At 43.1% G+C, this 16088-nt stretch overlaps 1 protein-coding gene and 1 long non-coding RNA gene across 4 annotated transcripts; one reads left to right on the top strand and one right to left on the bottom strand.

Moving 5' to 3' along the window:
* Positions 1-377: 377 nt before the first annotated feature.
* Positions 378-4338, top strand: LOC144698257 (uncharacterized). Its single transcript, XR_013580473.1, has 2 exons — positions 378-487; positions 3893-4338. It is a non-coding gene; the product is annotated as an uncharacterized LOC144698257 (long non-coding RNA).
* Positions 4339-8670: 4332 nt separating this feature from the next.
* On the bottom strand, positions 8671-11526 carry LOC144697639 (uncharacterized). 3 transcript variants are annotated; one of them, XM_078569667.1, is made up of 2 exons: positions 11314-11526; positions 8671-10535 (listed from the first exon to the last, which is right to left on the bottom strand). In XM_078569667.1, exon 2 carries the CDS (start codon positions 10170-10172, stop codon positions 9330-9332), a length of 843 nt encoding a protein of 280 aa, XP_078425793.1. In that variant the 5' UTR covers positions 10173-10535; positions 11314-11526; the 3' UTR covers positions 8671-9329. The 3 variants fall into 3 exon arrangements, with proteins under 3 accessions (XP_078425793.1, XP_078425795.1, XP_078425794.1); XM_078569669.1 differs by lacking the exon at positions 11314-11526 and adding an exon at positions 11102-11224; XM_078569668.1 differs by lacking the exon at positions 11314-11526 and adding an exon at positions 10951-11062.
* Positions 11527-16088: the final 4562 nt, after the last annotated feature.

Genomic DNA, 16088 nt, shown 5'->3' with positions numbered 1-16088 from the left:
AAATAAATTAGCTCTGTATCAAACATGCTGTATTAAACATATTAATTAAGAGCAGGAGTAGGCCATTCGACCCCTTGAGTCTGCTCAGCCAATCAATAAGATCATGGCTGATCTGATTGTGGCTTCAACTCCACAAGGAGCTTACCCCCGATAACCTTTACTCCCTTAGCAGTAACAGGAAAGTGCTGTGTAAGCAGGCTAAGTTCTTGTTTACTTGCAGTTTAGACAGGGTAAATTCACTCTCTGTTGTGAGAGCTGAGTAGTTAATTTGCTAATTGGTTGAATCTGGTTATTCCAGCCCCTGTTCAGTTGGCTATAAATACAAGCCTCTTCAGAGCAGCTAAGGCAAACGAGTACATACTTGGAGTTTGGTGAGAAGGGGAGTTTGGTGAAGTGGAGGGAGGAGATGTTCATTTCCTTTTTTAATCTTTCTCACACTGTTGGAATTGGTTCTTGCTCTACTACAGGGAAAGGAGCTAGCTGTTTGGTGAGTAACTGGTGTGTGGTTAAGGCCTATTCTATTCTTAAGGTTTAAAATAGTATTCAAATTGGAGGTAAAGTTAATAAATATATTAGAAAGCATTATAAATAGATGATTAATATAATTGAGTAATTATTTAAAACACATTAAGGATGGCAGGACAGGTGATGTGTCAATCACAGAATCACAGAATTATTACGGCACAGAAGCCGCAGATGCTACAAACTTTCCTCAAGCCCTAAAAATATCCATTGGCCATTACCCTCTGTTTCCTATTACTCATCCAATTTTGTATCCACGTTGCCACTGTCCCTTTTATTCCACGAGCAATTAGTTTTCTTACAAGTCTGTTGTGTTGCACTGTATCAAGTGCCTTTTGACAGTCCATATGCACCACATCAACAGCATTAACCTCATCAACCCTCTCTCTTACCTCTTCAAAACACTCCAGCAAGTTAGTTAAACATGATTTCCCCTTTTGAAATCCATGCTGGCTCTGCCTAATCAACCCACATTTTTCCATGTGACTGTTAATTCTATCCCATATAATTATCTCTAGAAGCTTCCCAACCACTGAAGTTAAACTGATTGGTCTGTAATTGCTGGGCTTATCCTTACAACCTTTTTTGAACAAGGACATAATGTTTGCAATTCTCCAATCCACTGGAACCTCCTCTGAGCCTAGGGAAGACTGAAAGATTATGGCCAATACCCTTGTAATTTCCACTCTTACTTCCTTCAATATCTTTGGTTGCATCTCATCCGGTCCCAGTGCCTTGACAACCTTAAGTACTGACAGTTTATCCAACACTTCCTCCTTATCAATTTTGAATCCTTTTAGTGACAAAGTTTCCTCCTCTATCACCGTGGCCTTGGTAGCATCTGCTTCCTTGGTAAAGACAGATGCAAAGTATTCATTTAACACCTCAGCCATGCCTATTGCCTCCCTGTGCAAATCCCCTTTTTAGTCCCTGATCAGTCCTATTTTCCTTTGACCATCCTCTTACTATTTTTGTCTCAATAGGAGACTTTGGGATTCCCCTTTGTCTTGGCTACCAGTCTTCTCTCATAATCCCTCTTTGTTTCTCTTATTTGCTTTCTCAGCTCCCCTCTGAACCTTCTGTATTTAGCTTTGTTCTCTTTTGTATTTTTTACCTGACACCTGTCATAAGCACACTTTTTCTACTTAATCTTGATTTCTATCTCCTTTTTCATCCAGTCAGCTCTAGATTTGTTTTCCCTACCTTTCCCTTTGGAGGAATTATACCTTGACTGTGCATGAACCATTTCTTCTTTGAAAGTAGCCCATTGTTCAGCTGCAGTTTTTCCCACCAACCTTTGGTTCTAGTCTATCCATCCCAGCTCCGTTCTTGCCTCATTGAAGTCTGCTCTCCCCCAGTTAATAATTCCTACTCTGAATTGCACATTGTCCTTTTCTAACATCATCCTAAATCTTACTATACAATGATCACTGTCTCCTAAATGTTCCCCCACTGACACTTGATCTACTTGGCCCACCTCATTTCCAAGAATCAGGCCCACCTCATTTCCAAGAATCGGGCCCAACAGTGCATCCTTTCTTGTTGGACTGGACACACACTCCTGTAGAAAATTCTCCTGAATACACTCTAGGAAATCTTGGTCCTCTCCACCCTTGACACGACCATTGTCCCAGTCTACATTCAGGTAATTAACGTCCCCAATTAAATACTCTATGATGTCTGCATCTCTAATTTCCCTGAAGATTTGTTCCTCTGCATGCTTCCCAGTAGTCTATCGACACCAAAGAACGTAATTGCACCTTATTTGTTCCTTAGCTCTAGCCAAATTGATTCTGTCCTTGAACCCTCTGGGACAACCTCTTTCTCCAGCATTGCAACACTCTCCTTAACCAATACTGCCAGCCTTCCACCTTTTCTATCTTTTCTGAACATCTTCTACCCGGGAATATTTAACACCCTGTCCTGCCCTTCCTTGAGGCAGGTTTCTGTTATCGCCACAACATCATATTTCCATATGGCAATCTGCGCTTGTAACTCCCCAATCTTATTTACTATATTCCATGCATTCACATACATGCACAGTAACCCTGATTTCATCTTTATGACTTTCTCCCTCAGTCCAACTCCAACTATTAACTGTTGATTCTATTTTCTCGTGCTATCGGTCTCTCCCCGTATTTTGTGCACCCTGGTATTCCTCTCTAATGCTCTCTCCTGGTTTCCACACCTCTGCCTAGTTAGTTTAAAGCCCCCGTCCCGGCCCCAATGGCACTAGCAAAACACCCTGCAACGAACTCAGTCCCAGCTCTGTTCAGGTGCAGCCCGTCCGGCTTGTACAAGTGCCATTTTCACCAGAGCCAGTCCCAGTGTCCCAGGAATCTAAAGCCCTCCCTCCTGCATCATCTTTCCAGCCACACATTCATCTGTCTTATCCTCCTATTTCTGTACTTACTTGCACATGGCACTGGGAATAATCCAGAGATTACTACATTTGAAGTCCTGCTTGTTAGTTTTTGACCTAGTTTTCTACCCTCCATAAATTGAGTTCATCCAAAACTGCTGCCCGTGTCTTAACTCATGGCAAGTACCAATCCTCTATCTCCCACGTACTTGCTGACCCATATTGGCTCCGAGTCAAGAAATGTCTTTATTTTAAAATTCTTATCCTTGTGTTCAAATCCCTACATGCCTTCGCCCTCCTCATCTCTGTGTCCTTCTCAAACCCCACGAATTCTCTGCTCCTCTAATTCTGGCCCCTTGTAGATTCCCAATCAGAATGGCTCCACCATTGGTGACCGTGGTTTCAGTAACCGAGGTCCCAAGCTCTCGAATTCCCTCCCTAAACCTCTCCGCCTCGATCTCACTTTCCTCCTTCAAGACCCTTCTTAAAACCTACCTCTTTGACCAAGTTTTTGGCCATCTGACCTAATGTCTCCTTATGTGGGTCAGTTTCTTATTTTGTTACATAATTCTCCTGTGGGATGTTTATGTTGAACTGCGATATAAATATAAGTTGTTGTTGTAGTTGTCCATACATAGTAAGAGACAAACTCCTCTTGTTTATTTCACCCTGATTTTTTTTTCTCTGTAACATTTTATTATGAAGCTACACAACTGATGTGAATTAAATTTGTGATGGTAAAAATATATTCACCCCCTCAGGGAACTGAACTGTGTTGACCCACACAGAGGAACACACACAACAGACATATACACTGATAGTGACAGAGTCCTAAGGAGAGACAAACAGCCAGAAAACAAGGATGTCACCAACCAGGCCAATTATTGTTCCATTTCAGACTGCAAATTTAATGAATGTTTGGCATGAATGGAAAGAAGAAACACAGGGAATTTGGATGGTTTTTATTCCATTTAACTGATAATTAATTCTGCGATTGTTTATAATCAGTAATGATGAGAAGAGGAGTTGACAGGTTTCCAACCTGCGTGAGGAGAACCCACTGGATTTCAAACCCATCGCCTTATCCACTCGGCCACAACTACTTGGGAAGGATGATAGAATGGATACGGAGTGTTACAGAGAAATGGTATTCAGTCCGTCCAGTCTGTGCCCTTCCCCCACCCTTTCCTGGTCACCTGTAATTTACTGTCTCTGTCTCTCCTCATTCTCCCAACCAGAATGAAACACTGCACAGCTCAGCTGCCCCTTGCCCACATGAAGAACTTTCTGGAACAACCTAGCAAAGCAAACCACCCAAAACTTTAGTAGTGGTGGGATTCAAACCCACACCTCCAAAGAGACAAGATCCTAACTCCAGTACCAGACACTGCTCGGCCACACGACCACATTCACATCTGGAACATTCAAAATGACTAATAAAATCATGAAAGATGTTTTGTTGTTGTGAGCTGTGTTATTTGGTAGAATTAGAGCGAAGTGTGGGATTGAGCCAGAGCTTAAGTCACCCACTTAAAGGACTGGAAGAGGGAGAATCTTGTCACAAATGTAAAGTTGTGATGTGGTAGATTTTGTAAAAACAAGCTAACATTTCTTTTAAATGGGCACAAGGAACCTTAAAAATAGCTGCTAAAGGTCACCTGACCTTTTACAACTGCAATATTTTCCAAGCTTCTAGAAGGCTTCAAGTAAATTGGAAAAGGACCTACCCAGATATGTGACAACATTTGAAATCCAAGGCACGTTTCCACAAGGGTAAACTTATTGACAGTGGTTTCCCTGGAAGTGTGAATAGTTCTTTCCCATCTCACCAAACCTCCCAGAATGGGAGTCATTCAAGTTATTAAACATATTAACAGTTTTCTTTATTAACACTGTTATTTCTTTTCTTTAATTTAAGTCTTTTGGTGACATTGTTACTAAATTTGGAATCCACTGTCCCTCTTTGCTCTTCCTTTGCAATGTAAACCAATTTAGATTTGTTTCCAGTCTTCTAATTTCAAAAGGGTCTGGTCCATATTCAATAAAATATTTGTTGATGGCTTCCTATTCTTTCTTCCTTCTAATGTCACGATGGTGTTCTGTGAGTCTGGTTCTTAATCTGTTCCTTGTCTCTCCCATGTATCAGATTTTGCAATGTTTACAGCGGATTATATAGACAACATTGTTGTTCACATGTGATTCTGTGGTTTATAGAGGTGTTTTCCCTGTGTTGATTTTTTGTCTTGTTTTCAGGACTTTTAAGTGCTTGAATGTTATACAGTTTCTATTCCCACAATTTGGTGTGGTTTGTGTGCTCACCTTGCTGCTAACGAAAAGATCCTTTTGGTTTTTATTCCTTCTAAAGGCTGTTATTATATTGGTTTAGTGAGTCGATTCCTTCATTTAAGTTTTCAAAATTAGTTTTAATTACTTTCTTTATATGTCAGAACTTATTTCAATATCCCATAATAAGTGGTATTTTTGGGGCCTAATCTATTTAATCTTGGAAGGTTGTCTAATTCTTTCCAAAAATTGGATTTGATATGTTTAAGGAACCTTTTTGTGTATGCCCTCTGCCACAACGCAGTGAATAAGGTATTGACTACACGGTTAAATCTACCTGTTCTGTACAAATACCATGGAATCGCAGCAGTTGTGAATTCACTAATCCATGGAAGGTGTGTTTAGCATGCTGTCTTTTGGCATGTAGTAGGGTGCGCATGTCTGTTGGTTTGAAGAAAACCTTTGTTGCTAATGTGTTTTGTGTTATCTTCTTGTGTTAGTTTGAACTCTGTGGTGTCTAAGAAATTCATTTTATTTCTGTATTTATTGTTTCAATCTGGTTAGGGACCAGTAACTTTTTGTTTAAAGGAGACAATATTTGAAATCTCAAGTACTAAGAGAATAAAATTACAAACTTCCACAGTTTTAAACAAACAAGTTAAACTTTATTATACAAAGACAGAAAAGTAAAACAATTGGCAATATCTATCTTATACTCTAATATTCAGAATTAACATGAGAAAAATATGAAGTAACAGGCAACTGTGGTCAAACATAGTGCACTGCACACTAAATAGCAGACAACCAAGACAGATTCCACAGATTTCTCAGCAACCCACCCAGATGTCAGTGTTCACTGGGAGTCACACAATCTCGTGAAAACCCCATCTCCCTCACAAGGGTCTCCACTTTCAAGAATCTAGCCTCTCACATCCCTCAAATCTGCTCTGACTCAGATTGCCTCGACAACTGCACACCTCCCAATGGTTCAATCTCTTCTCCTGAGCCTGCGCTGCCTGTCCCACTCTGGACATGTGCTGGAACTCCCAGGGAATGCTGGGACGCCTAGTTCTCAGTCTCCAGCCAGAAAACATCACAGAGAGACAGGTAAGTTCATGTTTCTTAACATTGTTGTGCCTTTAATTTTGATAGTCTGCTAGTGATTGTTTGTACAGATTCCTCCAGTTCTGTCTCCATGTGGGACCAAACTCCTCACGTATCATCCAGAAATCTGTAATAACATAATGGTAGCTTGGAATATTTTTTGAAAACACTCTCTTCCCATTCCCCCACACATTTATATATTAACATGGGGGGAGGGGCAGGGGTGTGCAAATTTTTTGCGAGTGGCTATATCTTTAATTTGAAGATTGTATTCTCCATCTGAATTCAAAGTTGTTTTTTGTTAGTCCCAGATATAATAATCAGATTATGGCTTTGCCTGATGTATGAGATTGTGGAAATTTATTCAAGATGTTTTGGATGACTGGAATCCCTCTGTTTCTATGTTGCTTTCCAAACTCTCAATTTCCATTGTGAAGAGTGTGCTGTCGGGAGGGTGCGGTGAGGGATTTTTCTGAGCGGTAAGTATCCTTAATGTAATTGGGGTAATATTGAGCTGGGGGGTGGGGTTCAAAAATGAATCAGTGTGTTCTGCCATCCTGTATGATTCACTGCCACAGCCTGTAATGATTGAAATTTGGAGGATTTCTCATGATACCATCAGGTGTCCAGGTGTTTATGTATTTTGTAAAATGTCCTTGGTTGCGGCTGCTGTCCCTTTAGGTATTCCATCTGTTTTCGATTCATGTAGTTGGAATCTTTAAGTTCTGTTAGTCTGTTCTTAACTTCTTTTTGTCTCTATTGATACATGGACTTAGTTCACTTGGTGCAGTAATCTGTCTGTTTGCTTCAATAAGATTTTGTTGTCCGTCCATATCTATGTTACTGCCTTTGTCTGCTGGTTTTATGACAATATCTGTATTGACTTTTAATTCTCTGATCGCTTGTCTTTCTCTCCTCAATGAGGTTTTGTTTACCCTTTACATCAGGGATTCTCTCGATTCCTGAGTTGCTTTCATGAAGTCAGATATTTCAGTGTTCATTTCATTCTCTGGAGGAATCCAATCTGATCTGTGCGGTGAAGGTGGCCTATCTGAAATTGAGTAATCAGAAAAGTCATCTTGTGTGATTTTTCTATGGAATTTCTCTCTATGTCTGGCTTTGTGCATTGTGTTATTTCACACTGCTAAAAAATGTAGCCTCTGTTTCGGAACTTATCTGGTATTATTATGGGTTTAGCAATGTGAATAATTGTTTGATTCAGATTAAGGCACTCCTTTTCTATGGCTTGGAAACTTTCTGGTTTAAATATTTCATCCACCCAGTGATTACAGAGTAATGATTAGTTTTGTGTGGTTAAGTTTCCAGAATCTGTTTTTCTGGCTTGTACTGGGGGGTCTTGTGATTGTTCAATTCCCCTCTTTCTTGGGTAGGTCTCCACCCGGGTGTTGTGGTTGGTGAGCTGGACGATCCATATTGGAATTTGCATTTCTCTGTCACCCTGTATCCGGAGTCTTGACCCACACAGGACCAGTTTGTTGTTTGTGTTTCTCTGTCACCCTGTATCCGGAGACTTGACCCACACAGGACCAGTTTGTTGTTTGTGTTTCTCTGTCACTCTGTACCTGGAGTCTTGACCCACACAGGACCTGTTTGTTGTTTGTGTTTCTCTGTCAACCTGTACCCAGAGTCTTGACCCACACAGGACCAGTTTGTTGTTTGCATTTCTCTGTCACTCTGTACCCGGAGTCTTGACCCACACAGGACCAGTTTGTTGTTTACGTTTCTCTGTCACTCTGTACCCGGAGTCTTGACCCACACAGGACCAGTTTGTTGTTTGCATTTCTCTGTCACCCTGTACCCGGAGTCTTGACCCACACATGACCAGTTTGTTGTTTGCATTTCTCTGTCACCCTGAACCCGGAGTCTTGACCCACACAGGACCAGTTTGTTGTTTGCATTTCTCTGTCACCCTGTACCCGGAGTCTTGACCCACACAGGACCAGTTTGTTGTTTGTGTTTCTCTGTCACTCTGTATCCGGAGTCTTGACCCACACAGGACCAGTTTGTTGTTTGTGTTTCTCTGTCACCCTGAACCCGGAGTCTTGACCCACACAGGACCAGTTTGTTGTTTACATTCCTCTGTCGCCCTGTACCCGGAGTCTTGACCCACACAGGACCAGTTTGTTGTTTGTGTTTCTCTGTCACCCTGTACCCGGAGTCTTGACCCACACAGGACCAGTTTGTTGTTTGTGTTTCTCTGTCACCCTGTATCTGGATTCTTGACCCACACAGGAGCCAGTTTGTTGTTTGCATTTCTCTGTCACCCTGTACCCGGAGTCTTGACCCTCACAGGACCAGTTTGTTGTTTGTGTTTCTCTGTCACCCAGAACCCGGAGTCTTGACCCACACAGGACCAGTTCGTTGTTGGTGGCGGGGTCTTCATGGCCTCGCACGGCTTATTTTTGCTTTTCCAGGGATCAAAACCATGAGACACGAACTCTTCGCCAGTCCTATTGTGGTCTGTGAGAGGGGAAACTCCTCAACAGTCCCTTGTTGGGGGTCTGCTGTTTGGGATTAATCACTGTTGGGTGACGTGTTATGTCCAGTGACCTCGTGGATCCCATTGAGACACCCGGGGCGGTGCCATTAGAACCTCGTCCTTGTGGCTGGGGTGGATTTCCTGCAAGATGAGGGACTCCATGGTTTGGACCAAGCTCACGGCTGGTCCGACATGCATTTCCCACATTAAACAGGGACTACACTTCAAAAAGACTTCACTGCCTGTAAAGCACTTTGGAACATCCTGAAGCTGTGAAAGGTGCTATATAAATGCACATCTTCCATTAACAAAGGAGAGAAGGACCAAGGCCAGAAAAGTCATTAACAGAACATCAATCAGTCTCCTCTTTTCTTAGAGAAATTATGGACTCGAGCACTGTGTATTTGACACTAAGCTGATTTATTTAACCTTTATCCAGAATATTAAACTCCAGCCCAGTTACCGGGATTATTAACATCAGCAAAAACAAACCCCAACTGTCAGAATGAACATGGTTCAGTCCTGGATGTGATTAACAGCAGAATCCAACCCCTGCAGTCACTTGTGAATACACTGGTGTGTCTGCAGGGTGGATGAATGACTGAATCCCTTCCCACACACGGAGCAGGCGAACGGCCTCTCTCCAGTGTGAACTCGCTGGTGTTTCAGCCGGAGGGATGGGTGAATGAATCCCATCCCACACATGGAACACGTGAATGGCCTTTCTCCAGTGTGAACTCGCTGGTGTGTCAGCAGATCCACTTTGCTTTTATAGCTTTTCACACAGTCAGAACATCTAAAAGGTCTCTTTTCAGAGTGAACACGCTGATGTGAAGTGAGCTGGGTTAGTTGAGTGAATTCCTTCCCACACTTGGAGCAGGTGAATGGTTTCTCCCCAGTGTGAATTCTCTGGTGTATCAACAGAATCTTTCTGCTTTTAAAGCAATTTTCACAATCAGAACATTTAAAAGGTCTCTTGTCAGAGTGAACAAGTTGATGTGAAGTGAGGGTACTTAACTGAGTGAATCCCTTCCCACACTTGGAGCAGGTGAACGGCCTCTCTCCAGTGTGAACTCTCTGGTGTCGCAGCAGGTTGGATAACTGAGCGAATCCCTTCCCACAGTCAAAGCAGGTGAATGGCCTCTCCCCAGTGTGAACTCGCTGGTGTATCAGCAGATTCTTTTTGCTTTTAAAGCTCTTCTCACAGTCACAACATTTAAAAGGTCTCATGTCTGAATGAACAAGTTGGTGTGAAGTGAGGTTAGTTAGTCGAGCGAATCCCTTCCCACAATCGCAACAGGTAAACGGTCTCTCCCCAGTGTGAATGCGTCGATGAGTTTCCAGCTCAGAGGGGGATCTGAATCTCTTCCCACAATCCCCGCAGTTCCACGGTTTCTCCATAGCGTCGATGTTCCTGTGCCTCTCCAGGTTGGATGATCAGTTGAATTCTTGTCCACACACAGTACACTTGCACAGTTTCTCCCTGCTGTGCATGGTGAAATCTTTGTTTCAGGTGGTGTAACAGGTTAAAGCTCCTTCTACAGTCAGTTCACTGGAACACACTCACTGTGTGTGTGTCTCGGTGCTTTTCCAGTCACACTGATGTTTCAAATCTTTACCCACAGACAGAACAGACAAATATATCTCCTTTCACAGTCAATGTCCAATGATATTTAAGTCTTGATGAATCGAGTGACGCGGTCAGATCTTGATGTGATGTTTGGGTTTGAGTTTCCCGTCTGCAAATCATCTCCCTCTTCTCCCCTGTAAAAGAGTTTACAAAAACCATCACTGTAAGTACAGGATAGAAATTCAAAACAGACAATTCAAGTTTCTTTGGGACATTCTTTCCCCAAACATGTGGTCCAATCAAACTAAAAGAAGCTCAAATCAGCAACAAAGTCCCAATAAAAGCAAAGGGAACCTTCCGAACTAAAGCAGAATATTTTTTCCAGTGTCTATGAGACACTCTGTACCCTGAGGTGCCCACTGGTGGTGGGAGGTATCAAGCGTACCGATGGACACCGCATGTTCCCCCACACATGGGCATGGACAAGACCATGGAAGAGACGTCGGCAGCCAGTGTGACCACTCCCACGTGTGTCACCCATCCTGGATCTACAAATTCATGTTTTAACCTGGCCCATGAACAGTTTCAGGAGAAAATTCTCTGACTTACCCACTCCCCCTCCACACTGGTCAGACAAAGATTCAAAGAATGGGACAGCAGTGTCACCAAAGGTTAAGGATCATCCCCTTCAGGTAACTATATAGGGGCTGAAACCTCTCACCTACAAGGCCCATGAACTCCTCTCCGCTTCAAACATCACCTGCAGCCTGAAAGTGGGTAAAGCTGCTGAAAAACCTGTTGCCAGGATTATGCACTCTCCGGGCACTTGGACCCGGTTAGGAACAGGCACGCTGAAGCCCCGCCTACTATTGCGTCATCAAGCCATGCGCCCTGAGCCCCTCTGAAACAAGATGGCGGCCGTTAATCTGGGTCTAGTCTCGGTTAAAATCTCCGGAGTTGCAAACCCAGGACTTGCAGGTCTCTGTTCGGGGTTTGAGGCCTTCACCGGGTGTTTAAAAACCTTCCCGACCAGCCGCCGGCTCCATTGCTCCCGTCGCGTATCCACATCCTCACCGGCTGCAGAGGAGACCGAGAAGCTTCTCTCCCAATCGCCATCACTGACACTGCGCATGCTCCAAACACTGTCCGGCACTGCGCCTGCGCACTGCTCACTAGCGGCCTGGATAGGTCACATTCACCATCGCGGGGAATGCTGGGAAACGGCTTCGCCATTGCCTGCCCAATTAGAAATGGTCATTTTGTGCTACAGTGTAGAGATTGGGGCAGTAAATTAAAATTTGGGCACTCAATCAAATTAGCAATCAAATTATGCAGTAACCTGAATGTATAGACCACCTATGCACCCAAAAGAAGGGAAGTGGGAATTGTCCATTTAAGTGCCATTGATACTTAATGAGGAGGACATTATTCTCTGTGTCTTGACTGAACATTAACATGCAAAGGGAGAAATGAATGACCTTTAAACACCTCGTCCACTTGGCACAGAACTGTCTGAAACTCATATTAGAAACCACATGAAACAAAATAATGACTAATATTAAACTATTTACAAAATAATTTAAAAATATATACATATTGGGGAGCGGTGGCATCGTGCTGATGTCACTAAACCAGTAATCCAGAAGGCCAGCTGATACTCTAGGGACTTTGGTTCACGTCCCACCACAGCAGCCGGTTCAATTTAAATTCAGTTAATAAATCTGGAATTTAAAGCTAGCCTCAGTAACAGTGACAATGAAACCATTGTCGATTATCATTTTTAAAAAAAAATCTGGTTCACTAATGCCTTTTAGAGAAGGAAATCTGCCAATCTTACATGGTCTGGCCTACATGTGACTCCAGATCCACCAAAATGTGTTTGACTCTGAATGGCCCTCTGAAGTGATGTGGCAAGCCACTTGCTTCAAGGGCAGTTGGGGATGGGCAGCAATTGCTGGCCTTGCCCAAATGCCATGAAAGAAAGTTTTTAACACCCCCGCCACTGAATAGCTACAATTTCAGAGGGAAGTGAAGACAGAAAGTCCAGAAAATATGCAAGACAATGGTTCCCCTTCCAAGGAAAACAAACCCAACTTCACCTAACCTAATTGAAGTTCCTCATCGCTCGTGAATCTTTTCTGCACACTCTCTAATGCCTCACTTTCTTCCTGTGGTAAGGTGCTCAGAATTGGACCCAATCCTGTGCCTGGTACCAAGCCAGTGTTTTATTGAAGTATATTCTAACTTGGTTGTTTTTATACTTAATTCCTCTATTCATAAAGCCCATGATTCTGCGTGATTTATTCACTGCTTTTTCAGCCTGCCCTGTTACCTTCAATGATTTGTGCACATAAAGCCCCAGGTTCAACTGCTCCTGCACCATTTTACACTTGTATCCTTTATTTTCTATTGTCTCTGATCGTTCTTCCTCCCAAAATGAATCACTTCACACCTCTCTGAATTCAATTTTATTTGCCACTTGTCTGCCCATTCCACCATCTTCTCCATGTCCTCTTAAAGTTTCTCACTATCCTCCTCACTGTGAACACAACTTGAAAATTTGGTTTCATTTTGAAATTTTGCCCTGCAGACACAAGTCTAGGTCATTAACATATATCAAGAAATCAGTGGTCTGAACACTGACTCCTTGTGATCCCACTGTCTACTTTTTCTCAATCTGAAAAAACAATCATTCTCCATGCATGTTGTTTCCTGCCGCTCAGCCAATGCTGCCTCTGCCCCATGGTCTTTAACTTTATTGACAAGCCTGTTACTTGGTACTGCATCAAATGCCTTTTAGAAGTTCATGTGCACATCAATTGTGTTACCCTCATCAATAAAACTCAAGCAATTTAGTTCAACACGATTTGTCCTGAACCAATCTGTGCTGGCTTTATTTAACCCACAGTTGTACAAATAACTTAATGTTGGCCTGAATTGCTGCTTCCAAATGCTTTCCCATGACGAGGTTAAACTGACTGCTCTGTCAGTGCTGGGGTGATCCTTCCATTTAAGATTAGTAAGGATTTAATATTGGTGAGAGGAAGTGTGAGGAAAAAGCGAGAAGTGATGAAGTTGTAACAACATTTGAAGACACTGATAAATAGCTCAATAATTAATCAGATTTCAAGTCATACGGTACTGATAAAAAATCTAAAGTATGATTAAATGAATTGAATTATTAATAAGTGTCAGTCAGAGTGCTTGGAATGGAGAAACGAACAGTACTGAATGCTTAAAATATGAAATGAAAACAGTAAAAACTGGAAACACTCAGCAGGTCTGGAAGAATCTCTGGAGAGAGAAACAGAATTGACGTTTCAGGTCTGAGAGCAAGTGAAAGCGGGGAGGTGGGAAGAACAGAAGGAAAGGTCTCTGAAAGGCTGCAGGGCGAGAGAGGTTAGGTTTCATGATGCAGGGTCAAAGGGAGTGGTAATGGGACAAATGAAAACACAAAAGGTGTGTCGATATGAGGCGTGAATGGCACCATCACAACAGTCTGATTGCAAAGTAAAGAAAATAAGAGAAATGAGAAACAAAAACAAGGACGCAAAGAAACAAGAAACAAAATGGGGGCAGAGATTATGATAGAAAATTGTTGAACTCAATTTTGATTCTCCAAGTCTGTAAAGTGCCTCCTTTTGATCTGGTAATGAACTGTTACATTTCTACCCATGCGCTGTTCAGATGAAAGGTCACAGAGTTGTCACATTAACTCTGTTTCTCTGTCCACAGATGCAAACCTGCTGAGGATTTCCAGCATTCTCAGTTTCATGACGGGATTGTAGACTGTGAGAGTTTGTAAAGGTAGAGATTGTCCCAAATTAATTTGTCACATCGACAACAAATGTCTGGGCCTCATGACACTCCAGTCTCACTACTTTACTTTATATTTGGGTCTGGGGGGAGAATGTTCACCGTTTTGTATTCAGTCTAGGGTGAGAACGTTCACTGTTTTATATTCGGGTCCTGTGAGCATCAAAAGAAGAAGCTTGAGGACAGTAACTGCATTTTTGGTCTGACTTTATACAAAATAAACTATCCTGGTGTGAGGAGCAAACATTATCAGATTTACTGCAGTCATTGAAGGCGAGTTAGAAGCTAAATCCTGCAATTCTGTAAATTTAAACTAAAAGCAGAAAGCTGCTGATGGTTAAAGGGGCCGGGGTGGTGGTGTGAGGAGGTGTCCGGAGGAAGTCTGACACACACTGCACAGGGTGAGCATAGGAAAGGGGAGGAATTACTTGGTTAAACAGGGTGCCAGGGACAATAGCAGAAGGTGGGAATCACTGGGAATGGAGCAGCGGAATAGACACATCAGAGAATCATAGAATATTGCAGCATAAAAGGGGGCCATTCGGTTGGTCGTGTCTGTGTTAGCCCCCTGAAGGAACAATTTACCTAATGTCACGTCCCTGCCTTTGCCCCATAGCCCTGCAATTAAACAAGATTAAACAAGTCTTAAACAAAACTTGTATGAAACAAGATGTTTACGCAAAGAGGGAGCAGAAAGAAAGAAAAGCAACTTGTTGACATGGTGAATGGGGGTGGGAGTGGGGGGGGGGGTGAGTTAGGGAGGGGATGTGCAGGATAATGTACCTGTGCAGGTTAGCGAGGACCCCCAAAGTCCATCAGCCGCCTGCATGGAGTGTTTATAGGGCTCTGGGGGAGGGGAGGAAGAGTCCATTTTGGACACAGCACAGGGCGGGAGGTCACCCCTCCCCCACTCTCCTGGTGACACAAAAGACTCACCTTGGACTGTCCCATAACTGGGCCGGGCGGGGGTCAAGGTGCAGGAAGCTGCAAGCTGATAGGTTGAGCTGTGAACTGGGCGGAGTTGGAGATTTGAGTGACAGGTCTGGGGCTATATCAGAGCAGGCACAGTCACTGCTCCCCCTTTCCTCGTGGATGTTTCACTGGAGTCATGTTGGTGAGTGTTTCTAAACTCTGTCTCACTATCCCGGGAATGGAGGTGGATTGGAGGTTGTTGTGAGTGTGAGATTATATTGTTTCTCCTCATTCTTCCCGCTTCTCCCACTCCCAGTTCCAGGCTGCAGGTTCCAGTGATTTTGGATGCGGGGAGGTTGTTAGTCTTGGCAACAAAAGCAGAAAATGCTGGAAAACTCAGCAAGTCTACCAGCATCTGTGGAGAGAAAGACAGAGTTAACGTTTCGTGTCCGTCTGACTCTTCTTCAGAGTTATTTTGTTAGTTTCGGCATTGGTGTAGGTGCGCAAGCGCAGAAACGCGGCTTAATTCTCCTGTAATAATGGCGGCTGATCCTACCCTGAATGCACCGCGGGATCGAATACTGTCTATCTCCATCAGCAGGGACCCAACCCGCCTTCATTTCACTATTTTGAATTTAATTTTCCATTTCTCCGTGTAGTCTGCAAGTCTGCTAAAGTATTCCTGTAATTTTCTGCAGTTCTTCATCTTTTTACCTCTCACTGCGCCATTGTTGCCACCCGCAGATTGCGACAACCGACCTTCGATAAGAAAATAAACAACTTTTAGATAGAGCGGTTTCTGGGCCTATAGCATTGTGGGAACCTTGGCCGCTATTATTCATCGGCTGCCGCTGAGCTTTTTCGTGCAGTTTGCAGGCAGGTCAGTGACCTGAGCTCCTAGCTCTGTTTCTTAATCGGCTTATGCTGCCTGACAAGCTGGATATTTGAAGTCTTTTATATTTTCATTTCAGATCCAACATTGCAGAGTTTTGCTTTCGTTTCATTGTTTTATAGGACTG

The sequence above is a fragment of the Cetorhinus maximus genome, chromosome 23 (assembly GCF_964194155.1).
Source record: "Cetorhinus maximus chromosome 23, sCetMax3.hap1.1, whole genome shotgun sequence".
Classification (NCBI taxonomy): domain Eukaryota; kingdom Metazoa; phylum Chordata; class Chondrichthyes; order Lamniformes; family Cetorhinidae; genus Cetorhinus; species Cetorhinus maximus.
Note: the sequence above shows the minus strand (reverse complement) of the source record. Positions and strands in the feature narration are given on the sequence as shown.

What these genes read in the sequence shown, in the direction of transcription:
- LOC144697639 (XM_078569667.1), bottom strand. Translation starts at nt 10,172, where the DNA reads ATGGAGAAACCGTGGAACTGCGGGGATTGTGGGAAGAGATTCAGATCC.